General features: G+C 53.9%; 1 protein-coding gene across 1 annotated transcript in view; it reads left to right on the plus strand.

The window, feature by feature from the left end:
- The window catches only part of LOC140411222 (MAM domain-containing glycosylphosphatidylinositol anchor protein 1-like), an 875,194-nt gene that overhangs the window by 651,954 nt on the left and 195,531 nt on the right, over nucleotides 1-27,709 (plus strand). Inside the window, exon 10 of the mRNA XM_072500330.1 lies at nucleotides 23,500-23,651. Coding sequence (XP_072356431.1) covers nucleotides 23,500-23,651 — 152 coding nt within the window. The remainder of the gene's footprint in view (nucleotides 1-23,499; nucleotides 23,652-27,709) is intronic.

Here is a 27,709-nt window from a genome sequence, read left to right on the forward strand (position 1 = left end):
ACCGAGAAATACAGAACGAGCCGTCACACCGAGAAATACAGAACGTCCCGTCACACCGAGAAATACAGAACGTCCAGTCACACCGAGAATGACAGAACGTCCCGTCACACCGAGAAATACAGAACGTCCCGTCACACCGAGAAATACAGAACGTCCCCGTCACACCGAGAAATACAGAACGAGCCGTCACACCGAGAAATACAGAACGTCCCGTCACACCGAGAAATACAGAACGTCCAGTCACACCGAGAAATACAGAACGACCCGTCACACCGAGAAATACAGAACGTCCCGTCACACCGAGAAATACAGAACGTCCCGTCACACCGAGAAATACAGAACGAGCTGTCACACCGAGAAATACAGAACGCCCCGTCACACCGAGAAATACAGAACGTCCCGTCACACCGAGAAATACAGAACGTCCCGTCACACCGAGAAATACAGAATGTCCCGTCACACCGAGAAATACAGAACGTCCCGTCACACCGAGAAATACAGAACGTCCCGTCACACCGAGAAATACAGAACGTCCCGTCACACCGAGAAATACAGAACGTCCCGTCACACCGAGAAATACAGAACGTCCCGTCACACCGAGAAATACAGAACGTCCCGTCACACCGAGAAATACAGAACGTCCCGTCACACCGAGAAATACAGAACGTCCCGTCACACCGAGAAATACAGAACGAGCCGTCACACCGAGAAATACAGAACGTCCCGTCACACCGAGAAATACAGAACGTCCAGTCACACCGAGAAATACAGAACGTCCCGTCACACCGAGAAATACAGAACGTCCCGTCACACCGAGAAATACAGAACGTCCTGTCACACCGAGAAATACAGAACGTCCCGTCACACCGAGAAATACAGAACGTCCCGTCACACCGAGAAATACAGAACGTCCCGTCACACCGAGAAATACAGAACGTCCTGTCACACCGAGAAATACAGAACGTCCCGTCACACCGAGAAATACAGAACGTCCCGTCACACCGAGAAATACAGAACGTCCCGTCACACCGAGAAATACAGAACGTCCCGTCACACCGAGAAATACAGAACGTCCAGTCACACCGAGAAATACAGAACGTCCCGTCACACCGAGAAATACAGAACGTCCCGTCACACCGAGAAATACAGAACGTCCCGTCACACCGAGAAATACAGAACGTCCCGTCACACCGAGAAATACAGAACGTCCCGTCACACCGAGAAATACAGAACGAGCCGTCACACCGAGAAATACAGAACGTCCCGTCACACCGAGAAATACAGAACGCCCCGTCACACCGAGAAATACAGAACGTCCCATCACACCGAGAAATACAGAAAGTCCCGTCACACCGAGAAATACAGAACGTCCCGTCACACCGAGAAATACAGAACGTCCCGTCACACCGAGAAATACAGAACGTCCCGTCACACCGAGAAATACAGAACGTCCCGTCACACCGAGAAATACAGAACGTCCCGTCAAACCGAGAAATACAGAACGTCCCGTCACACCGAGAAATACAGAACGTCCAGTCACACCGAGAAATACAGAACGTCCCGTCACACCGAGAAATACAGAACGTCCCGTCACACCGAGAAATACAGAACGAGCCGTCACACCGAGAAATACAGAACGTCCCGTCACACCGAGAAATACAGAACGTCCCGTCACACCGAGAAATACAGAACGTCCCGTCACACCGAGAAATACAGAACGTCCCGTCACACCGAGAAATACAGAACGTCCCGTCACACCGAGAAATACAGAACGTCCCGTCACACCGAGAAATACAGAACGTCCCGTCACACCGAGAAATACAGAACGTCCCGTCACACCGAGAAATACAGAACGTCCCGTCACACCGAGAAATACAGAACGTCCCGTCACACCGAGAAATACAGAACGTCCCGTCACACCGAGAAATACAGAACGTCCCGTCACACCGAGAAATACAGAACGTCCCGTCACACCGAGAAACACAGAACGTCCCGTCACACCGAGAAATACAGAACGTCCCGTCACACCGAGAAATACAGAACGTCCCGTCACACCGAGAAATACAGAACGTCCCGTCACACCGAGAAATACAGAACGTCCCGTCACACCGAGAAATACAGAACGTCCCGTCACACCGAGAAATACAGAACGAGCCGTCACACCGAGAAATACAGAACGTCCCGTCACACCGAGAAATACAGAACGTCCCGTCACACCGAGAAATACAGAACGTCCCGTCACACCGAGAAATACAGAACGTCCCGTCACACCGAGAAATACAGAACGTCCCGTCACACCGAGAAATACAGAACGTCCCGTCACACCGAGAAATACAGAACGAGCCGTCACACCGAGAAATACAGAACGTCCCGTCACACCGAGAAATACAGATCGAGCCGTCACACCGAGAAATACAGAACGTCCCGTCACACCGAGAAATACAGAACGTCCCGTCACACCGAGAAATACAGAACGTCCCGTCACACCGAGAAATACAGAACGTCCCGTCACACCGAGAAATACAGAACGTCCCGTCACACCGAGAAATACAGAACGTCCCGTCACACCGAGAAATACAGAACGAGCCGTCACACCGAGAAATACAGAACGTCCCGTCACACCGAGAAATACAGAACGTCCCGTCACACCGAGAAATACAGAACGAGCCGTCACACCGAGAAATACAGAACGCCCCGTCACACCGAGAAATACAGAACGTCCCGTCACACCGAGAAATACAGAACGAGCCGTCACACCGAGAAATACAGAACGTCCCGTCACACCGAGAAATACAGAACGTCCCGTCACACCGAGAAATACAGAACGAGCCATCACACCGAGAAATACAGAACGTCCCGTCACACCGAGAAATACAGAACGTCCCGTCACACCGAGAAATACAGAACGAGCCGTCACACCGAGAAATACAGAACGTCCCGTCACACCGAGAAATACAGAACGAGCCGTCACACCGAGAAATACAGAACGTCCCGTCACACCGAGAAATACAGAACGTCCCGTCACACCGAGAAACACAGAACGTCCCGTCACACCGAGAAACACAGAACGTCCCGTCACACCGAGAAATACAGAACGGGCCGTCACACCGAGAAATACAGAACGTCCCGTCACACCGAGAAACACAGAACGTCCCGTCACACCGAGAAATACAGAACGTCCCGTCACACCGAGAAATACAGAACGGGCCGTCACACCGAGAAATACAGAACGTCCCGTCACACCGAGAAACACAGAACGTCCCGTCACACCGAGAAATACAGAACGTCCCGTCACACCGAGAAATACAGAACGAGCCGTCACACCGAGAAATACAGAACGTCCCGTCACACCGAGAAATACAGAACGTCCCGTCACACTGAGAAATACAGAACGTCCAGTCACACCGAGAAATACAGAACGTCCCGTCACACCGAGAAATACAGAACGTCCCGTCACACCGAGAAATACAGAACGTCCCGTCACACCGAGAAATACAGAACGTCCCGTCACACCGAGAAATACAGAACGTCCCGTCACACCGAGAAATACAGAACGAGCCGTCACACCGAGAAATACAGAACGTCCCGTCACACCGAGAAATACAGAACGCCCCGTCACACCGAGAAATACAGAACGTCCCATCACAGCGAGAAATACAGAAAGTCCCGTCACACCGAGAAATACAGAACGTCCCGTCACACCGAGAAATACAGAACGTCCCGTCACACCGAGAAATACAGAACGTCCCGTCACACCGAGAAATACAGAACGTCCCGTCACACCGAGAAATACAGAACGTCCCGTCAAACCGAGAAATACAGAACGTCCCGTCACACCGAGAAATACAGAACGTCCAGTCACACCGAGAAATACAGAACGTCCCGTCACACCGAGAAATACAGAACGTCCCGTCACACCGAGAAATACAGAACGTCCCGTCACACCGAGAAATACAGAACGTCCCGTCACACCGAGAAATACAGAACGAGCCGTCACACCGAGAAATACAGAACGTCCCGTCACACCGAGAAATACAGAACGTCCCGTCACACCGAGAAATACAGAACGTCCCGTCACACCGAGAAATACAGAACGTCCCGTCACACCGAGAAATACAGAACGTCCCGTCACACCGAGAAATACAGAACGTCCCGTCACACCGAGAAATACAGAACGTCCCGTCACACCGAGAAATACAGAACGTCCCGACACACCGAGAAATACAGAACGTCCCGTCACACCGAGAAATACAGAACGTCCCGTCACACCGAGAAATACAGAACGTCCCGTCACACCGAGAAATACAGAACGTCCCGTCACACCGAGAAATACAGAACGTCCCGTCACACCGAGAAACACAGAACGTCCCGTCACACCGAGAAATACAGAACGTCCCGTCACACCGAGAAATACAGAACGTCCCGTCACACCGAGAAATACAGAACGTCCCGTCACACCGAGAAATACAGAACGTCCCGTCACACCGAGAAATACAGAACGTCCCGTCACACCGAGAAATACAGAACGAGCCGTCACACCGAGAAATACAGAACGTCCCGTCACACCGAGAAATACAGAACGTCCCGTCACACCGAGAAATACAGAACGTCCCGTCACACCGAGAAATACAGAACGTCCCGTCACACCGAGAAATACAGAACGTCCCGTCACACCGAGAAATACAGAACGTCCCGTCACACCGAGAAATACAGAACGAGCCGTCACACCGAGAAATACAGAACGTCCCGTCACACCGAGAAATACAGATCGAGCCGTCACACCGAGAAATACAGAACGTCCCGTCACACCGAGAAATACAGAACGTCCCGTCACACCGAGAAATACAGAACGTCCCGTCACACCGAGAAATACAGAACGTCCCGTCACACCGAGAAATACAGAACGTCCCGTCACACCGAGAAATACAGAACGTCCCGTCACACCGAGAAATACAGAACGAGCCGTCACACCGAGAAATACAGAACGTCCCGTCACACCGAGAAATACAGAACGTCCCGTCACACCGAGAAATACAGAACGAGCCGTCACACCGAGAAATACAGAACGCCCCGTCACACCGAGAAATACAGAACGTCCCGTCACACCGAGAAATACAGAACGAGCCGTCACACCGAGAAATACAGAACGTCCCGTCACACCGAGAAATACAGAACGTCCCGTCACACCGAGAAATACAGAACGAGCCATCACACCGAGAAATACAGAACGTCCCGTCACACCGAGAAATACAGAACGTCCCGTCACACCGAGAAATACAGAACGAGCCGTCACACCGAGAAATACAGAACGTCCCGTCACACCGAGAAATACAGAACGAGCCGTCACACCGAGAAATACAGAACGTCCCGTCACACCGAGAAATACAGAACGTCCCGTCACACCGAGAAACACAGAACGTCCCGTCACACCGAGAAACACAGAACGTCCCGTCACACCGAGAAATACAGAACGGGCCGTCACACCGAGAAATACAGAACGTCCCGTCACACCGAGAAACACAGAACGTCCCGTCACACCGAGAAATACAGAACGTCCCGTCACACCGAGAAATACAGAACGGGCCGTCACACCGAGAAATACAGAACGTCCCGTCACACCGAGAAACACAGAACGTCCCGTCACACCGAGAAATACAGAACGTCCCGTCACACCGAGAAATACAGAACGAGCCGTCACACCGAGAAATACAGAACGTCCCGTCACACCGAGAAATACAGAACGTCCCGTCACACCGAGAAATACAGAACGTCCCGTCACACCGAGAAATACAGAACGTCCCGTCACACCGAGAAATACAGAACGTCCCGTCACACCGAGAAACACAGAACGTCCCGTCACACCGAGAATGACAGAACGTCCCGTCACACCGAGAAATACAGAACGTCCCGTCACACCGAGAAATACAGAACGTCCCGTCACACCGAGAAATACAGAACGTCCCGTCACACCGAGAAATACAGAACGTCCCGTCACACCGAGAAATACAGAACGTCCCGTCACACCGAGAAATACAGAACGTCCCGCCACACCGAGAAATACAGAACGTCCCGTCACACCGAGAAATACAGAACGTCCCGTCACACCGAGAAATACAGAACGTCCCGTCACACCGAGAAATACAGAACGTCCCGTCACACCGAGAAATACAGAACGTCCCGTCACACCGAGAATGACAGAACGTCCCGTCACACCGAGAAATACAGAACGTCCCGTCACACCGAGAAATACAGAACGTCCCGTCACACCGAGAAATACAGAACGTCCCCGTCACACCGAGAAATACAGAACGAGCCGTCACACCGAGAAATACAGAACGTCCCGTCACACCGAGAAATACAGAACGTCCCGTCACACCGAGAAATACAGAACGTCCAGTCACACCGAGAAATACAGAACGTCCCGTCACACCGAGAAATACAGAACGTCCCGTCACACCGAGAAATACAGAACGTCCCGTCACACCGAGAAATACAGAACGTCCCGTCACACCGAGAAATACAGAACGTCCCGTCACACCGAGAAATACAGAACGTCCCGTCACACCGAGAAATACAGAACGTCCCGTCACACCGAGAAATACAGAACGTCCCGTCACACCGAGAAATACAGAACGTCCCGTCACACCGAGAAATACAGAACGTCCCGTCACACAGGGGCAGCACGGTAGCATAGTGGATAGCACAATTGCTTCACAGCTCCAGGGTCCCAGGTTCGATTCCTGGCTTGGGTCACTGTCTGTGCGGAGTCTGCACGTCCTCCCCGTGTGTGCGTGGGTTTCCTCCGGGTGCTCCGGTTTCCTCCCACAGTCCAAAGATGTGCAGGTTAGGTGGATTGGCCATGTTAAATTGGCCTTAGTGTCCAAAATTGCCCTTAGTGTTGGGTGTGGTTACTGGGTTAAGGGGTTATGGGGATAGGGTGGAGGTGTGGGCTTCGGTAGGGTGCTCTTTCCAAGAGCCGGTGCAGACTCGATGGGCCGAATGGCCTCCTTCTGCACTGTAAATTCTATGAATTCTATGAACACCGAGAAATACAGAACGTCCCGTCACACCGAGAAATACAGAACGTCCCGTCACACCGAGAAACACAGAACGTCCCGTCACACCGAGAAATACAGAACGTCCCGTCACACCGAGAAATACAGAACGTCCCGTCACACCGAGAAATACAGAACGTCCCGTCACACCGAGAAATACAGAACGCCCGTCACACCGAGAAATACAGAACGTCCCGTCACACCGAGAAATACAGAACGTCCCGTCACACCGAGAAATACAGAACGCCCGTCACACCGAGAAACACAGAACGCCCCGTCACACCGAGAAATACAGAACGTCCCGTCACACCGAGAAATACAGAACGTCCCGTCACACCGAGAAATACAGAACGCCCCGTCACACCGAGAAATACAGAACGTCCCGTCACACCGAGAAATACAGAACGTCCCGTCACACCGAGAAATACAGAACGTCCCGTCACACCGAGAAATACAGAACGTCCCGTCACACCGAGAAATACAGAACGTCCCGTCACACCGAGAAATACAGAAAGTCCCGTCACACCGAGAAATACAGAACGTCCCGTCAAACCGAGAAATACAGAACGTCCCGTCACACCGAGAAATACAGAAAGTCCCGTCACACCGAGAAATACAGAACGTCCCGTCACACCGAGAAATACAGAACGTCCCGTCACACCGAGAAATACAGAACGTCCCGTCAAACCGAGAAATACAGAACGTCCCGTCACACCGAGAAATGCAGAACGTCCCGTCACACCGAGAAATACAGAACGTCCCGTCACACCGAGAAATACAGAACGTCCCGTCACACCGAGAAATACAGAACGTCCAGTCACACCGAGAAATACAGAACGTCCCGTCACACCGAGAAATACAGAACGTCCCGTCACACCGAGAAATACAGAACGTCCCGTCACACCGAGAAATACAGAACGTCCCGTCACACCGAGAAATACAGAACGTCCCGTCACACCGAGAAATACAGAACATCCCGTCACACCGAGAAATACAGAACGTCCCGTCACACCGAGAAATACAGAACGAGCCGTCACACCGAGAAACACAGAACGTCCCGTCACACCGAGAAATACAGAACGTCCCGTCACACCGAGAAATACAGAACGTCCCGTCACACCGAGAAATACAGAACGTCCCGTCACACCGAGAAATACAGAACGAGCCGTCACACCGAGAAATACAGAACGTCCCGTCACACCGAGAAATACAGAACGCCCCGTCACACCGAGAAATACAGAATGTCCCGTCACACCGAGAAATACAGAACGTCCCGTCACACCGAGAAATACAGAACGTCCCGTCACACCGAGAAATACAGAACGAGCCGTCACACCGAGAAATACAGAACGTCCCGTCACACCGAGAAATACAGAACGTCCCGTCACACCGAGAAATACAGAACGTCCCGTCACACCGAGAAATACAGAACGTCCCGTCACACCGAGAAATACAGAACGTCCAGTCACACCGAGAAATACAGAACGTCCCGTCACACCGAGAAATACAGAACGTCCCGTCACACCGAGAAATACAGAACGTCCCGTCACACCGAGAAATACAGAACGTCCCGTCACACCGAGAAATACAGAACGTCCCGTCACACCGAGAAATACAGAACGTCCCGTCACACCGAGAAATACAGAACGTCCCGTCACACCGAGAAATACAGAACGTCCCATCACACCGAGAAATACAGAACGTCCCGTCACACCGAGAAATACAGAACGTCCCGTCACACCGAGAAATACAGAACGTCCCGTCACACCGAGAAATACAGAACGTCCCGTCACACCGAGAAATACAGAACGTCCCGTCACACCGAGAAATACAGAACGTCCCGTCACACCGAGAAATACAGAACGTCCCGTCACACCGAGAAATACAGAACGAGCCGTCACACCGAGAAATACAGAACGTTCCGTCACACCGAGAAATACAGAACGTCCTGTCACACCGAGAAATACAGAACGTCCCCTCACACCGAGAAATACAGAACGTCCCGTCACACCGAGAAATACAGAACGTCCCGTCACACCGAGAAATACAGAACGTCCCGTCACACCGAGAAATACAGAACGTCCCGTCACACCGAGAAATACAGAACGTCCCGTCACACCGAGAAATACAGAACGAGCCGTCACACCGAGAAATACAGAACGTCCCGTCACACCGAGAAATACAGAACGTCCCGTCACACCGAGAAATACAGAACGAGCCGTCACACCGAGAAATACAGAACGTCCCGTCACCCCGAGAAATACAGAACGAGCCGTCACACCGAGAAATACAGAACGAGCCGTCACACCGAGAAATACAGAACGAGCCGTCACACCGAGAAACACAGAACGTCCCGTCACACCGAGAAATACAGAACGTCCCGTCACACCGAGAAATACAGAACGTCCCGTCACACCGAGAAATACAGAACGTCCCGTCACACCGAGAAATACAGAACGTCCCGTCACACCGAGAAATACAGAACGTCCCGTCACACCGAGAAATACAGAACGTCCCGTCACACCGAGAAATACAGAACGTCCCGTCACACCGAGAAATACAGAACGTCCCGTCACACCGAGAAATACAGAACGTCCCGTCACACCGAGAAATACAGAACGTCCCGTCACACCGAGAAATACAGAACGTCCCGTCACACCGAGAAATATAGAACGTCCCGTCACACCGAGAAATACAGAACGTCCCGTCACACCGAGAAATACAGAACGTCCCGTCACACCGAGAAATACAGAACGAGCCGTCACACCGAGAAACACAGAACGTCCCGTCACACCGAGCAATACAGAACGTCCCGTCACACCGAGAAATACAGAACGTCCCGTCACACCGAGAAATACAGAAGGTCCCGTCACACCGAGAAATACAGAACGTCCCGTCACACCGAGAAATACAGAACGTCCCGTCACACCGAGAAATACAGAACGAGCCGTCACACCGAGAAATACAGAACGTCCCGTCACACCGAGAAATACAGAACGTCCCGTCACACCGAGAAATACAGAACGTCCCGTCACACCGAGAAATACAGAACGTCCCGTCACACCGAGAAATACAGAACGAGCCGTCACACCGAGAAATACAGAACGTCCCGTCACACCGAGAAATACAGAACGTCCCGTCACACCGAGAAATACAGAACGTCCCGTCACACCGAGAAATACAGAACGTCCCGTCACACCGAGAAATACAGAACGATCCGTCACACCGAGAAATACAGAACGTCCCGTCACACCGAGAAATACAGAACGTCCCGTCACACCGAGAAATACAGAACGTCCCGTCACACCGAGAAATACAGAACGTCCCGTCACACCGAGAAACACAGAACGTCCATTCACACCGAGAAATACAGAACGTCCCGTCACACCGAGAAATACAGAACGTCCCGTCACACCGAGAAATACAGAACGTCCCGTCACACCGAGAAATACAGAACGTCCCGTCACACCGAGAAATACAGAACGAGCCGTCACACCGAGAAATACAGAACGTCCCGTCACACCGAGAAATACAGAACGTCCCGTCACACCGAGAAATACAGAACGTCCCGTCACACCGAGAAATACAGAACGCACCGTCACACCGAGAAATACAGAACGAGCCGTCACACCGAGAAATACAGAACGTACCGTCACACCGAGAAATACAGAACGTCCCGTCACACCGAGAAATACAGAACGTCCCGTCACACCGAGAAATACAGAACGTCCCGTCACACCGAGAAATACAGAACGTCCCGTCACACCGAGAAATACAGAACGAGCCGTCACACCGAGAAACACAGAACGTCCCGTCACACCGAGAAATACAGAACGTCCCGTCACACCGAGAAATACAGAACGTCCCATCACACCGAGAAATACAGAACGTCCCGTCACACCGAGAAATACAGAACGTCCCGTCACACCGAGAAATACAGAACGAGCCGTCACACCGAGAAATACAGAACGTCCCGTCACACCGAGAAATACAGAACGTCCCGTCACACCGAGAAATACAGAACGTCCCGTCACACCGAGAAATACAGAACGTCCCGTCACACCGAGAAATACAGAACGTTCCGTCACACCGAGAAATACAGAACGTTCCGTCACACCGAGAAATACAGAACGTTCCGTCACACCGAGAAATACAGAACGTCCTGTCACACCGAGAAATACAGAACGCCCCGTCACACCGAGAAATACAGAACGTCCCGTCACACCGAGAAATACAGAACGTCCCGTCACACCGAGAAATACAGAACGAGCCGTCACACCGAGAAATACAGAACGTCCCGTCACACCGAGAAATACAGAACGTCCCGTCACACCGAGAAATACAGAACGTCCCGTCACACCGAGAAATACAGAACGTCCCGTCACACCGAGAAATACAGAACGTCCCGTCACACCGAGAAATACAGAACGTCCCGTCACACCGAGAAATACAGAACGAGCCGTCACACCGAGAAATACAGAACTTCCCGTCACACCGAGAAATACAGAACGTCCCGTCACACCGAGAAATACAGAACGTCCCGTCACACCGAGAAATACAGAACGTCCCGTCACACCGAGAAATACAGAACGTCCCGTCACACCGAGAAATACAGAACGTCCCGTCACACCGAGAAATACAGAACGTCCCGTCACACCGAGAAATACAGAACGTCCCGTCACACCGAGAAATACAGAACGTCCCGTCACACCGAGAAATACAGAACGTCCCGTCACACCGAGAAATACAGAACGTCCCGTCACACCGAGAAATACAGAACGTCCCGTCACACCGAGAAATACAGAACGAGCCGTCACACCGAGAAATACAGAACGTCCCGTCACACCGAGAAACACAGAACGTCCCGTCACACCGAGAAATACAGAACGTCCCGTCACACCGAGAAATACAGAACGTCCCGTCACACCGAGAAATACAGAACGTCCCGTCACACCGAGAAATACAGAACGAGCCGTCACACCGAGAAATACAGAACGTCCCGTCACACCGAGAAATACAGAACGTCCCGTCACACCGAGAAACACAGAACGTCCCGTCACACCGAGAAATACAGAACGTCCCGTCACACCGAGAAATACAGAACGTCCCGTCACACCGAGAAATACAGAACGTCCCGTCACACCGAGAAATACAGAACGTCCCGTCACACCGAGAAATACAGAACGTCCCGTCACACCGAGAAATACAGAACGAGCCGTCACAACGAGAAATACAGGACGTCCCGTCACACCGAGAAATACAGAACGTCCCGTCACACCGAGAAATACAGAACGAGCCGTCACACCGAGAAATACAGAATGAGCCGTCACACCGAGAAATACAGAACGTCCCGTCACACCGAGAAATACAGAACGAGCCGTCACACCGAGAAATACAGAACGAGCCGTCACACCGAGAAATACAGAACGTCCCGTCACACCGAGAAATACAGAACGTCCCGTCACACCGAGAAATACAGAACGTCCCGTCACACCGAGAAATACAGAACGTCCCGTCACACCGAGAAATACAGAACGTCCCGTCACACCGAGAAATACAGAACGTCCCGTCACACCGAGAAATACAGAACGTCCCGTCACACCGAGAAATACAGAACGTCCCGTCACACCGAGAAACACAGAACGTCCCGTCACACCGAGAAATACAGAACGCCCCGTCACACCGAGAAATACAGAACGTCCCGTCACACCGAGAAATACAGAACGTCCCGTCACACCGAGAAATACAGAACGTCCCGTCACACCGAGAAATACAGAACGTCCCGTCACACCGAGAAATACAGAACGTCCCGTCACACCGAGAAATACAGAACGTCCCGTCACACCGAGAAATACAGAACGTCCCGTCACACCGAGAAATACAGAACGTCCCGTCACACCGAGAAATACAGAACGTCCCGTCACACCGAGAAATACAGAACGTCCCGTCACACCGAGAAATACAGAACGTCCCGTCACACCGAGAAATACAGAACGTCCCGTCACACCGAGAAATACAGAACGAGCCGTCACACCGAGAAATACAGAACGTCCCGTCACTCCGAGAAATACAGAACGTCCCGTCACACCGAGAAATACAGAACGTCCCGTCACACCGAGAAATACAGAACGTCCCGTCACACCGAGAAATACAGAACGTCCCGTCACACCGAGAAATACAGAACGTCCCGTCACACCGAGAAATACAGAACGTCCCGTCACACCGAGAAATACAGAACGTCCCGTCACACCGAGAAATACAGAACGAGCCGTCACAACGAGAAATACAGGACGTCCCGTCACACCGAGAAATACAGAACGTCCCGTCACACCGAGAAATACAGAACGAGCCGTCACACCGAGAAATACAGAACGTCCCGTCACACCGAGAAATACAGAACGTCCCGTCACACCGAGAAATACAGAACGTCCCGTCACACCGAGAAATACAGAACGTCCCGTCACACCGAGAAATACAGAACGTCCCGTCACTCCGAAAAATACAGAACGTCCCGTCACACCGAGAAATACAGAACGAGCCGTCACACCGAGAAATACAGAACGTCCCGTCACACCGAGAAATACAGAACGTCCCGTCACACCGAGAAATACAGAACGTCCCGTCACACCGAGAAATACAGAACGAGCCGTCACACCGAGAAATACAGAACGTCCCGTCACACCGAGAAACACAGAACGTCCCGTCACACCGAGAAATACAGAACGTCCCGTCACACCGAGAAATACAGAACGTCCCGTCACACCGAGAAATACAGAACGTCCCGTCACACCGAGAAATACAGAACGAGCCGTCACACCGAGAAATACAGAACGTCCCGTCACACCGAGAAATACAGAACGTCCCGTCACACCGAGAAATACAGAACGTCCCTTCACACCGAGAAATACAGAACGTCCCGTCACACCGAGAAATACAGAACGTCCCGTCACACCGAGAAATACAGAACGTCCCGTCACACCGAGAAATACAGAACGTTCCGTCACACCGAGAAATACAGAACGTCCCGTCACACCGAGAAATACAGAACGTCCCGTCACACCGAGAAATACAGAACGTCCCGTCACACCGAGAAATACAGAACGAGCCGTCACACCGAGAAATACAGAACGTCCCGTCACACCGAGAAATACAGAACGTCCCGTCACACCGAGAAATACAGAACGAGCCGTCACACCGAGAAATACAGAACGTCCCGTCACACCGAGAAATACAGAACGTCCCGTCACACCGAGAAATACAGAACGTCCCGTCACACCGAGAAATACAGAACGTCCCGTCACACCGAGAAATACAGAACGTCCCGTCACACCGAGAAATACAGAACGTCCCGTCACACCGAGAAATACAGAACGTCCCGTCACACCGAGAAATACAGAACGTCCCGTCACACCGAGAAATACAGAACGTCCCGTCACACCGAGAAATACAGAACGAGCCGTCACACCGAGAAATACAGAACGTCCCGTCACACCGAGAAATACAGAACGAGCCGTCACACCGAGAAATACAGAACGTTCCGTCACACCGAGATACACAGAACGTCCCGTCACACCGAGAAATACAGAACGTCCCGTCACACCGAGAAATACAGAACGTCCCGTCACACCGAGAAATACAGAACGTTCCGTCACACCGAGATACACAGAACGTCCCGTCACACCGAGAAATACAGAACGTCCCGTCACACCGAGAAATACAGAACGCCCCGTCACACCGAGAAATACAGAACGTCCCGTCACACCGAGAAATACAGAACGTCCCGTCACACCGAGAAATACAGAACGAGCCGTCACACCGAGAAATACAGAACGAGCCGTCACACCGAGAAATACAGAACGTCCCGTCACACCGAGAAATGCAGAACGTCCCGTCACACCGAGAAATACAGAACGTCCCGTCACACCGAGAAATACAGAACGTCCCGTCACACCGAGAAATACAGAACGTCCCGACACACCGAGAAATACAGAACGTCCCGTCACACCGAGAAATACAGAACGTCCCGTCACACCGAGAAATACAGAACGCCCCGTCACACCGAGAAATACAGAACGTCCCGTCACACTGAGAAATACAGAACGTCCCGTCACACCGAGAAATACAGAACGAGCCGTCACACCGAGAAATACAGAACGAGCCGTCACACCGAGAAATACAGAACGAGCCGTCACACCGAGAAATACAGAACGTCCCGTCACACCGAGAAATGCAGAACGTCCCGTCACACCGAGAAATACAGAACGTCCCGTCACACCGAGAAATACAGAACGTCCCGTCACACCGAGAAATACAGAACGTCCCGTCACACCGAGAAATACAGAACGTCCCGTCACACCGAGAAATACAGAACGTCCCGTCACACCGAGAAATACAGAACGTCCCGTCACACCGAGAAATACAGAACGCCCCGTCACACCGAGAAATACAGAACGTCCCGTCACACCGAGAAATACAGAACGTCCCGTCACACCGAGAAATACAGAACGAGCCGTCACACCGAGAAATACAGAACGTCCCGTCACACCGAGAAATACAGAACGAGCCGTCACACCGAGAAATACAGAACGAGCCGTCACACCGAGAAATACAGAACGAGCCGTCACACCGAGAAATACAGAACGTCCCGTCACACCGAGAAATGCAGAACGTCCCGTCACACCGAGAAATGCAGAACGTCCCGTCACACCGAGAAATACAGAACGTCCCGTCACACCGAGAAATACAGAACGTCCCGTCACACCGAGAAACACAGAACGTCCCGTCACACCGAGAAATACAGAACGTCCCGTCACACCGAGAAATACAGAACGTCCCGTCACACCGAGAAATACAGAACGTCCCGTCACACCGAGAAATACAGAACGTCCCGTCACACCGAGAAATACAGAACGTCCCGTCACACCGAGAAATACAGAACGTCCCGTCACACCGAGAAATACAGAACATCCCGTCACATCACAGAATCCGACAGTGCAGAAGAGGCCGTTCGGCCCATCGAGTCTGCACTGTCCCATGAGAGGCCCCGACCTGTCTACCTAACCCCACTTGCCAGCTCTTCTCCCGTAGCCTGGAATGTTCTGACGGGCCAAGTGCTGACCCAGGTACTTGTTCAAGGCTGTGAGGTGACCCGCCTCTACCCCCCTCCCAGGCAGCGCGTTCCAGACCCTCACCTCCCTCTGGGTAAAAATGCTTTCTGCTATTTGACCATCGCTCCTGTATCTCCCTGGAGCCCAAGTCTCTCAGCCTCACTGTTACCCACCCGGCCAATCTGTGTGTCATCCACAAACTCTCTGGTCCCAGCCTCACATAGTCACCTGTGTACTTCCTGTAACAGGGGGCCCAGCGCTGGTCCCTGTCCTACCCCCACTGGCTTCCCGTCACTACAGTCTGTCATCACCCTCTGTCTCCTACCGCCCCCCTCACCCTCATCACCCCTCAGCTCCTCACTCTCACCTCCCTCACCCCCTCACCCTGACCCCCTCACCCCCCTCACCCTGACCCCCTCACCCACATCACCCCTCACCCTCACCACCCCTCACCCCCTCACCCTCACCATCTCACCCCCTCACCCCCTCACCCCCTCACCCTCACCCTCATCACCCCTCACCCTTATCACCCCTCACCCTCACCTCCCTCACCCTCACCCCCTCACCCCCATCACCCCTCAAACTCATCATCCCTCACCCTCATCACCCCTCACCCTCATGACCCCTCACCCTCATCACCCCTCACCCTCATAACCCCTCACCCTCATCACCCCTCACCCTCATCACCCCTCACCCTCATCACCCCTCACCATCATCACCCCTCACCCTCATCACCCCTCGCCCTCAGCCCCTCACCCTCACCTCCCTCACCCTCATCACCCCTCACCCCCTCACCCTCACATCCCCTCACCCTCACCCCATCACCCCCTCACCCTCATCACCCCTCACCCTCATCACACCTCACCCCCCACCCTCATCACACCTCACCCCCCTCACCCTCATCACCCCTCACTCCCCTCACCCTCAACCCCTCACCCTCATCACCGTCCACTCCCCTCCCCTCACACCCCCGCCCCCACACCATCATCCTTGTCTCCCTCGACCCCTCACTCCCCTCACCCTCACCCCCCTCACCCTCACCCCCCTCACCCTCATCACCCCTCACCCTCCTCATCACCCTTCACCCCCTCACCCTCACCCCCTCACCCCCATCACCCCCTCACCTTCCTTACCCTCACCCCCTTACCCTCATCACCCCTCACCCTCATCACCCCTCACCCCCCTCACCCTCATCTCCCCCATCCCCTCACCTCCCTTCCTCACTCTCCCTCCTCTACCCCCCTCCCTCACCGTCACCTCCCTCACCCTCATCACCCCTCACCTCCATCACCTCCCTCATCACCCCTCACCCCCCTCACCCTCACCCCCCCTCACCCTCATCACCCCTCACCCTCATCACCCCTCGCCTCCCTCACCCACCCCTCACCCACCCCTCACCTCCCTCACCCTCATCACCCCCTCACCTCCCTCACCCTCATCACCCCTCACCCACTCCTCACCTCCCTCACCCTCGCCTCCCTTACCCTCACTCTCCCTCCTCCACCCCCCCTCCCTTACCCTCATCTGCCTTCCTCCACCTCCCACACCCTCACTCCCCCTCCTCTGCCTCTCCCTATCACTCCCCCTCCCACACCTCTTCCCTCCCTATCTCCTGCTTCTCCCTCACCACTGGGGGCTCCACCTCGCCCCTCCCCACTCCTCACCTGGAAGGGCCCCTCAGGATTAATGGTCACATTTCCTTGCTGCCATCTCTCGGCCTGGTTACCGCTCAGTGTCCACACCTGGGTCTCCACAGGCCGCACTCCCAGAGCCCGAACCACAACATTCAGTGACCCTGGAACACACAGAACGGTCAACAGTCAACGGTCGATCCAGCGACTCAACCACAGGAACAGGAGGAGGCCATTCAGCCCCTCGAGTCTGTTACACAGGAACAGGAGGAGGCCCATTCGGCCCCTCGAGCCTGTTACACAGGAACAGGAGGAGGCCCATTCAGCCCCTCGAGCCTGTTACACAGGAACAGGAGGAGGCCCATTCAGCCCCTCGAGCCTGTTACACAGGAACAGGAGGAGGCCCATTCAGCCCCTCGAGTCTGTTACACAGGAACAGGAGGAGGCCCATTCAGCCACTCTGGCCTGTTACACAGGAACAGGAGGTGGCCCATTCAGCCCCTTCTCCAGCCTGTTACACAGGAACAGGAGGAGGCCCATTCAGCCCCTCTCCAGCCTGTTACACAGGAACAGGAGGAGGCCCATTCAGCCCCTCGAGCCTGTTACACAGGAACAGGAGGTGGCCCATTCAGCCCCTTCTCCAGCCTGTTACACAGGAACAGGAGGAGGCCCCATTCAGCCTCTTCTCCAGCCTGTTACCCAGGAACAGGAGGAGGCCCATTCAGCCCCTCTCCAGCCTGTTACCCAGGAACAGGAGGAGGCCCATTCAGCCCCTCTTCCGCCTGTTACACAGGAACAGGAGGAGGCCCATTCAGCCACTCTGGCCTGTTACACAGGAACAGGAGGTGGCCCATTCAGCCCCTTCTCCAGCCTGTTACACAGGAACAGGAGGAGGCCCATTCAGCCCCCTCCTCGAGCCTGTTACACAGGAACAGGAGGAGGCCCCATTCAGCCCCCTCCTCGAGCCTGTTACACAGGAACAGGAGGAGGGCCATTCAGCCCCTCTCCAGCCTGTTACACAGGAACAGGAGGAGGCCCATTCAGCCCCTCGAGTCTGTTACACAGGAACAGGAGGAGGCCCATTCAGCCACTCTGGCCTGTTACACAGGAACAGGAGGTGGCCCGTTCAGCCCCTTCTCCAGCCTGTTACACAGGAACAGGAGGAGGCCCATTCAGCCCCCTCCTCGAGCCTGTTACACAGGAACAGGAGGAAGGCCATTCAGCCCCTCTCCAGCCTGCTCCACAGGAACAGGAGGAGGCCCCATTCAGCCCCCTCCTCGAGCCTGTTACACAGGAACAGGAGGAGGCCCCATTCAGCCCCCTCCTCGAGCCTGTTACACAGGAACAGGAGGAGGGCCATTCAGCCCCTCTCCAGCCTGTTACACAGGAACAGGAGGAGGCCCATTCAGCCGCTCTTCCGCCAGTTACACAGGAACAGGAGGAGGCCCCATTCAGCCCCTCTCCAGCCTGTTACACAGGAACAGGAGAAGTCCGTTCAGCCCCTCTTCCGCCAGTTACACAGGAACAGGAGGAGGCCCCATTCAGCCCCTCCAGCCTGTTACACAGGAACAGGAGGAGGCCTATTCAGCCCCTCGAGTCTGTTACACAGGAACAGGTGGAGGCCTATTCAGCCCCTCGAGCCTGTTACACAGGAACAGGAGGAGGCCCATTCAGCCCCTCGAGCCTGTTACACAGGAACAGGTGGAGGCCCATTCAGCTCCTCTTGAACCTGTCACAAATGTGGACCAGGCGGAACGGTACCCAGGAGGGTTTCCCGGGCTATCGGAGACCCCTGGATGGTCTGGGATTGTGCAGGCTGGCCCCCTGGCCTATCCCCTGGATGCAGGCACCTTAGCACTGCCACCTGGCACTGCCAAGGTGCCCATGTCACACTCCAAGTCAGCAGAAGCACTGCCTGGGTGCCAGGGTGCTATTAAAAGGGTGCCCAGCGGTCAGGGTGCCACTGCCAAGGGTCAGGGCCTGGGGGGGGCCATGCCTATGAAAGGAGGGTGGGGGGGGGGTTGAAGTGTGTGCTGGGGAGGTAAGTTGGGACCTCTCTGGAATTCTGGGAAGAGGGGGGGTCTCTGAGTGAGCATAGGGGTCCTGTGACCCATTGCGGGGGGGGGGGTGCCCTCACGTGGGGTAGTGAACCTGTGTATGGGGGGGTGACATTACCCATGGGTGGGGGGTGTGGGGGACCCACTTAGAGTTCGGAACTCACTTTCAAAATGGCGGCCCGATCTCGGGGTTCAGCTCCCCCGTGCTAAACAAAATCTCTGGGCGCGATCCTGCGGCTCCTCTAGCCCGGAACAGCAGCTCGCCGCGGCGCAGCGTGGCCAGTGAAATCCGGGAGATTCCGCTCCCGGGATCCCCCCCGGCTCGCAACCCCAGCCAGGTTCAACGCGATCCCGTGAGGCTTTGCAAGGCTCATCCGACCCACAATGGGCGGGGTCACTTTTTGGCAAAGCTGCTTGTTAGAGAGAGGCAGTAAGCCTCACTGTGCAGATTGCCGAGATCCCTGAGGCTTTGGGATTCAACGGTACTGGTCCCCACAGAAGGGGTATCAGACACAACGGCACTCGTGGGGGGTCTCCAAGGGGGTTGGAGGGCCCACCAGCTGCACAGGTTGGGGAACCCCCGCTGCTTGCCAGCCTGGCGCTGCTATGGTGCCAAGCTGGCATTTTGCGGCATGTGCTTAATCAGGATGGTGGGTGGTCTGCTCTGGCTGTCATTGTTCGACAGACCAGATCCTATGTCATACGTATTGCTGATGGCTCCATGGTGCGAAGGAATCGAAGGGCACTGCGAGAAGTTGCTTGCCCACAACCACTTTCCCCTCCATTTCCACATGTCGAATTGCCACCTCCAGACACCTTGAACCACGAGGCCGCCATCGTGCCTCCCACTCGCCTGTCAAGACACCGTCATCCCCTCCGCCACCTCTCCGGCGGCCGACCAGGATCAGACGCAAGCCTCAGAGACTGGATGTATGAGCATTTCCAGGATTAAATTCTATCTGCCCAATCGACCGACATCCTCCTGCAGCCGATCACCTTGACCAGTAACCATCCTGCCAACCTTCACGTCGCCTGGAAACGTACTTCCCACCCCCCACATCTCCCCCTACATCTGTAATCACAGGAAGCGGCTCAGGCACAATGTTCCCGATCGTGTGAGCTTCCTCTCAATGAGGACGTTTAAATGGGAATCGAGCTTCAGCCTCATCTGGCAATTCACTGAAATCCATTCAAATAAGAGTCAGAAGTTTTAACGCCAAACAACGCGTCAGTGAGGTTTTAAATACTCTCTCACTCTCGGTCAGTACCTCAGGATGAACAAACTGCACAGAGTACAGCAACTCCCACAGCACAGAGACTGAAACCATCACCCTCCACACACCATCTCCTCCGATAACCTTTCCAGCTCTACCCCTCTCTCTCCCTATCTGCCCCACCCACCCCTCTCTCTCTGTCTCCCTTTGTGTATCTCTCTCTCTGTCCCTCTCTGTGTATCTCTCTCTGTCCATATATCTCTCTCCCTATCTGCCCCACCCACCCCTCTCTCTGTCTCCCTTTGTGTACCTCGCTCTCTGTCCATATTTCTCTCTCTCTCTGTCCCTCTCTCTCTATCTACCCGACCCACCTTCTCTCCCTCTGTCCCTCTCTTTGTATCTCTGTCTCTCTTTGTATCTCTGTCTCTTAAGACATTAAACCATAAGACACAGGAGCAGAATTAGGCCACTCGGCCCATCGAATCCACTCCGCCATTCACTCATGGCTGATATTTTCTCATCTCCATTCTCCTGCCTTCTCCCCCTAACCCCTGACCCCCTTATTGATCAAGAACCTATCTATCTCTGTCTTAAAGACACTCAGTGATTTGGCCTCCACAGCCTTCTGCGGCAAAGAGTTCCCCAGATTCACCCCCCTCTGGCTGAAGAAATTCCTCCTCATCTCTGTTTGAAAGGATTGTCCCTTTAGTCTGAGATAGTGTCCTCTGGTTCTAGTTTTTCCTACAAGTGGAAACATTCTCTCCACGTCCACTCTATCCAGGCCTCGCAGTATCCTGTAAGTTTCAATAAGACCCTCCCTCATCCTTCTAAACTCCAACAAGTACAGACCCAGAGTCCTCAACCGTTCCTCATATGACAAGTTCTTCATTCCAGGGATCATTCTTGTGAACCTCCTCTGGACCCTTTCCAAGGCCAGCACATCCTTCCTTAGATACGGGGCCCAAAACTGCTCTCAATATTCCAAATGGGGTCTGACCAGAGCCTTATACAGCCTCAGAAGTACATCCCTGGTCTTGTATTCTAGCCCTCTCGACATGAATGCTAACATTGCATTTGCCTTCTTAACTGCCGACTGAACCTGCACATTAACCTTTCGAGGATCGTGAACAAGGACTCCCAAGTCCCTTTGTGCTTCTGATTTCCGAAGCATCTCCCCATTTAGAAAATATTCTGTGCCTAAATTCCTCCTTCCAAAGTGTGTAACCTCACACTTTTCCACATTGTATTCCATCTGCCACTTCATTGCCCGCTCTCCTAGCTTGTCCAAGTCCTTCTGCAGCCCCCTTGCTTCCTCAATAGCAACAAGCTTTTTCCAAGAGTGGGGGTGTCAATTACAAGGGGTCACGATGTCAAGGTGAGAGGGGGAAAGTTTAAGGGAGATGTGCGTGGAAAGTTTTTTACGCAGAGGGTGGTGGGGGCCTGGAACGCTTTGCCAGCGGAGGTGGTAGAGGCGGGCACGATAGCATCATTCAAGATGCATCTAGACAGATATATGAACGGGCGGGGAACAGAGGGAAGTAGATCCTTGGAAAATAGGTGACAGGTTTAGATAAAGGATTTGGATCGGCGCAGGCTGGGAGGGCCGAAGGGCCTGTTCCTGTGCTGTAATTTTCTTTGTTCTTTGTTCAATACTATCTGTCCCTCGACAGATCTTTGCATCATCTGCAAACTTAGCAACAGTGCCTTCAGTTCCTTCTTCCAGATCATTAATGTATATTGTGAAAAGTTGTGGTCCCAGCACAGACCCCTGAGGCACACCACTAGTCACCGGCTGCCATCCTGAATAAGACCCCTTTATCCCCACTCTCTGCCTTCTGCCAGTCAGCCAATCCTCTATCCATGCCAGGATCTTACCCTTAACACCACGGGCTCTTAACCTATTTAACAATCTCCTTGAGTTGTTGGTGCACCCACCGTGCTGTTAGGGAGGGAGTTCCAGGATGTTGCCCCAGCGACAGTGAAGGAACGGCGATATATTTCCCAGTCAGGGTGGTGAGTGACTGGGAGGGGAACCTCCAGGTGGTGGGGTTCCGAGGTATCCTCCAGGGGGTGGGGTTCCCAGGTATCTGCTGCTCTTGTCCTGCGAGATGGCAGTGATCGTGGGGTGGAAGGTGCTGTCTAAGGAACCTTGGTGAGTTACTGCAGTGTATCCTGTAGATGGTGCACACGGCTGTCACTGTGTGTCGGTGGTGGAGGGAGTGAATGTTTGTGGAAGGGGAGCAATCAAGCGGGGCTGTTTTGTCCTGGATGGTATTGCAGCGGCTTCATTACTGGGGAGTAAGTGGGCGATCGTGGGGGGTTCTGTGCGTTGTCGCGGTGTTTCGGGATTTTTCCTTCAGATGTTGAGGGGGGCTCGCAGTGGGAATCCGGGACAAATGCTCTCTTTAATGGGGTTCCTCATTCTCTGCCCTTAGGTCGAGCTTATGAACCAGAATTTTATTATGATACTCCGAGCCCAGTGAGAATGCAGAAAGGCAATCTCTACACCTTCATCCTCCAATGGACACAGAAACTTCCAAACGCTGTTGGTGATGTGGTGAAATATAAACTGGAGATAAAGCAAGAGGTGAGAATACAAACGCGCAGATACACCGGGCGCAGGTACACCGAGAGCAGATACACCGGGCGCAGATACACCGGGCGCAGGTACACCGAGAGCAGGTACACCGAGAGCAGGTACACCGAGAGCAGGTACACCGAGAGCAGATACACCGAGAGCAGATACACCGAGAGCAGGTACACCGAGAGCAGGTACACCGAGAGCAGGTACACCGAGAGCAGGTACACCGAGAGCAGATACACCGAGAGCAGATACACCGAGAGCAGGTACACCGAGAGCAGGTACACCGAGAGCAGGTACACCGAGAGCAGGTACACCGAGAGCAGGTACACCGAGAGCAGGTACACCGAGAGCAGGTACACCGAGAGCAGGTACACCGAGAGCAGATACGCCGAGAGCAGATACGCCGAGAGCAGGTACGCCGAGAGCAGGTACACCGAGAGCAGGTGCACCGAGAGCAGATGCACCGAGAGCAGGTACACCGAGAGCAGGTACACCGAGAGCAGGTACACCGAGAGCAGATACACCGAGAGCAGGTACACCGAGAGCAGGTACTCCGAGAGCAGGTACACCGAGAGCAGGTACACCGAGAGCAGGTACACCAAGAGCAGATACACCGAGAGCAGGTACACCGAGAGCAGGTACACCGAGAGCAGGTGCACCGAGAGCAGGTGCACCGAGAGCAGGTGCACCGAGAGCAGGTACACCGAGAGCAGGTACACCGAGAGCAGGTACACCGAGAGCAGATACACCGAGAGCAGATACACCGAGAGCCGATAAACCGAGAGCAGATACACCGATAGCCGATACACCGAGAGCCGATACACCGAGAGCAGATACACCGAGAGCCGATAAACCGAGAGCAGATACACCGAGAGCAGATAAACCGAGAGAGGTATACAAAATTATGAGGGGCATAGACAGAGTGGATAGTCAGAGGCTTTTCCCCAGGGTAGAGGGGTCAATTACTAGGGGCCATAGGTTTAAGGTGAGAGGGGCAAGGTTTAGAGTAGATGTACGAGGCAAGTTTTTTACGCAGAGGGTAGTGGGTGCCTGGAACTCGCTACCGGAGGAGGTGGTGGAAGCAGGGACGATAGGGACATTTAAGGGGCATCTTGACAAATACATGAATAGGATGGGAATAGAAGGATACGCACCCAGGAAGTGTAGAAGATTGTAGTTTAGTCGGGCAGTATGGTCGGCACGGGCTTGGAGGGCCGAAGGGCCTGTTCCTGTGCTGTACATTTCTTTGTTCTTTGTTTGTTCAGATACACCGAGAGCAGGTACACCGAGAGCAGGTACACCGAGAGCAGGTACACCGAGAGCAGGTACACCGAGAGCAGGTACACCGAGAGCAGATACACCGAGAGCAGGTGCACCGATAGCCGATACACCGAGAGCAGGTACACCGAGAGCAGGTACACCGAGAGCAGGTACACCGAGAGCAGGTACACCGAGAGCAGGTACACCGAGAGCCGGTACACCGAGAGCAGGTAAACCGAGAGCAGATACACCGAGAGCAGATACACCGAGAGCAGGTACACCGAGAGCAGGTACACCGAGAGCAGGTACACCGAGAGCAGATACACCGAGAGCAGGTACACCGAGAGCAGGTACACCAAGAGCAGGTACACCGAGAGCAGGTACACCGAGAGCAGGTACACCGAGAGCCGGTACACCGAGAGCAGGTACACCGAGAGCAGGTGCACCGAGAGCTGGTACACCGAGAGCAGGTGCACCGAGAGCAGGTACACCGAGAGCAGATACACCGAGAGCAGGTACACCGAGAGCAGATACACCGAGAGCAGGTACACCGAGAGCAGATACACCGAGAGCAGGTACACCGAGAGCAGGTACACCGAGAGCAGATACACCGAGAGCAGGTACACCGAGAGCAGGTACACCGAGAGCAGGTACACCGAGAGCCGGTACACCGAGAGCAGGTAAACCGAGAGCAGATACACCGAGAGCAGATACACCGAGAGCAGGTACACCGAGAGCAGGTAGACCGAGAGCAGGTACACCGAGAGCAGATACACCGAGAGCAGGTACACCGAGAGCAGGTACACCGAGAGCAGGTACACCAAGAGCAGGTACACCGAGAGCAGGTACACCGAGAGTAGGTACACCGAGAGCCGGTACACCGAGAGCAGGTAAACCGAGAGCAGATACACCGAGAGCAGATACAACGAGAGCAGGTACACCGAGAGCAGATACACCGAGAGCAGGTGCACCGATAGCCGATACACCGAGAGCAGGTACACCGAGAGCAGGTACACCGAGAGCAGGTACACCGAGAGCAGGTACACCGAGAGCAGGTACACCGAGAGCAGGTACACCGAGAGCCGGTACACCGAGAGCAGGTAAACCGAGAGCAGATACACCGAGAGCAGATACACCGAGAGCAGATACACCGAGAGCAGGTACACCGAGAGCAGGTACACCGAGAGCAGGTACACCGAGAGCAGATACACCGAGAGCAGGTACACCGAGAGCAGGTACACCGAGAGCAGGTACACCGAGAGCAGGTACACCGAGAGCAGGTACACCGAGAGCAGGTACACCGAGAGCAGATACACCGAGAGCAGGTACACCGAGAGCAGGTACACTGAGAGCAGGTGCACCGATAGCCGATACACCGAGAGCAGGTACACCGAGAGATACACCGAGAGCAGGTACACCGAGAGCAGATACACCGAGAGCAGGTGCACCGAGAGCAGATACACCGAGAGCAGATACACCGAGAGCAGGTACACCGAGAGCAGGTACACCGAGAGCAGGTACACCGAGAGCAGGTACACCGAGAGCAGATACACCGAGAGCAGGTACACCGAGAGCAGATACACCGAGAGCAGGTGCACCGAGAGCAGATACACCGAGAGCAGGTACACCGAGAGCAGATACACCGAGAGCAGGTACACCGAGAGCGGGTACACCGAGAGCAGGTACACCGAGAGCAGGTACACCGAGAGCAGGTACACCGAGAGCAGATACACCGAGAGCAGGTACACCGAGAGCGGGTACACCGAGAGCAGATACACCGAGAGCAGGTACACCGAGAGCAGATACACGGAGAGCAGGTACACCGAGAGCAGATACACCGAGAGCCGATAAACCGAGAGCAGATACACCGAGAGCAGATACACCGAGAGCAGGTACACCGAGAGCAGGTACACCGATAGCCGATACACCGAGAGCCGATACACCGAGAGCAGATACACCGAGAGCCGATAAACCGAGAGCAGGTACACCGAGAGCAGGTACACCGAGAGCAGATACACCGAGAGCAGATACACCGAGAGCAGGTACACCGAGAGCAGGTACACCGAGAGCAGGTACACCGAGAGCAGGTACACCGAGAGCAGATACACCGAGAGCAGGTACACCGAGAGCAGGTACACCGAGAGCAGGTGCACCGAGAGCAGGTACACCGAGAGTAGGTACACCGAGAGCAGATACACCGAGAGCAGGTACACCGAGAGCAGGTACACCGAGAGCAGGTACACTGAGAGCAGGTACACCGAGAGCAGGTACACCGAGAGCAGATACACCGAGAGCAGGTACACCGAGAGCAGGTACACTGAGAGCAGGTACACTGAGAGCAGATACACTGAGAGCAGATACACTGAGGTCTGTAGTATGTCAGGAATAAAAGAATGACTAGGGTAAGAGTAGGACCAGTCAAGGACAGGGATGGGAAGTTGTGTGTAGAGTCTGAAGAGATAGGCGAGATACTAAATGAATATTTTTCGTCAGTATTCACTCAGGAAAAAGATAATGTTGTGGAGGAGAATGCTGAGACCCAGGGTATTAGAATAGATGGCATTGAGGTACGAAGGAAAGAGGTGTTGGCAATTCTGGACAGGCTGAAAATAGATAAGTCCCCGGGGCCTGATGGGATTTATCCTAGGATTCTCTGGGAAGCCAGGGAAGAGATTGCTGGGCCTTTGGCTTTGATTTTTATGTCATCATTGGCTACAGGAATAGTGCCAGAGGACTGGAGGATAGCAAATGTGGTCCCTTTGTTCAAGAAGGGGAGTAGAGACAACCCCGGCAACTATAGA

The sequence above is a fragment of the Scyliorhinus torazame genome, chromosome 4 (genome assembly GCF_047496885.1).
Source record: "Scyliorhinus torazame isolate Kashiwa2021f chromosome 4, sScyTor2.1, whole genome shotgun sequence".
Lineage (NCBI taxonomy): Eukaryota > Metazoa > Chordata > Chondrichthyes > Carcharhiniformes > Scyliorhinidae > Scyliorhinus > Scyliorhinus torazame.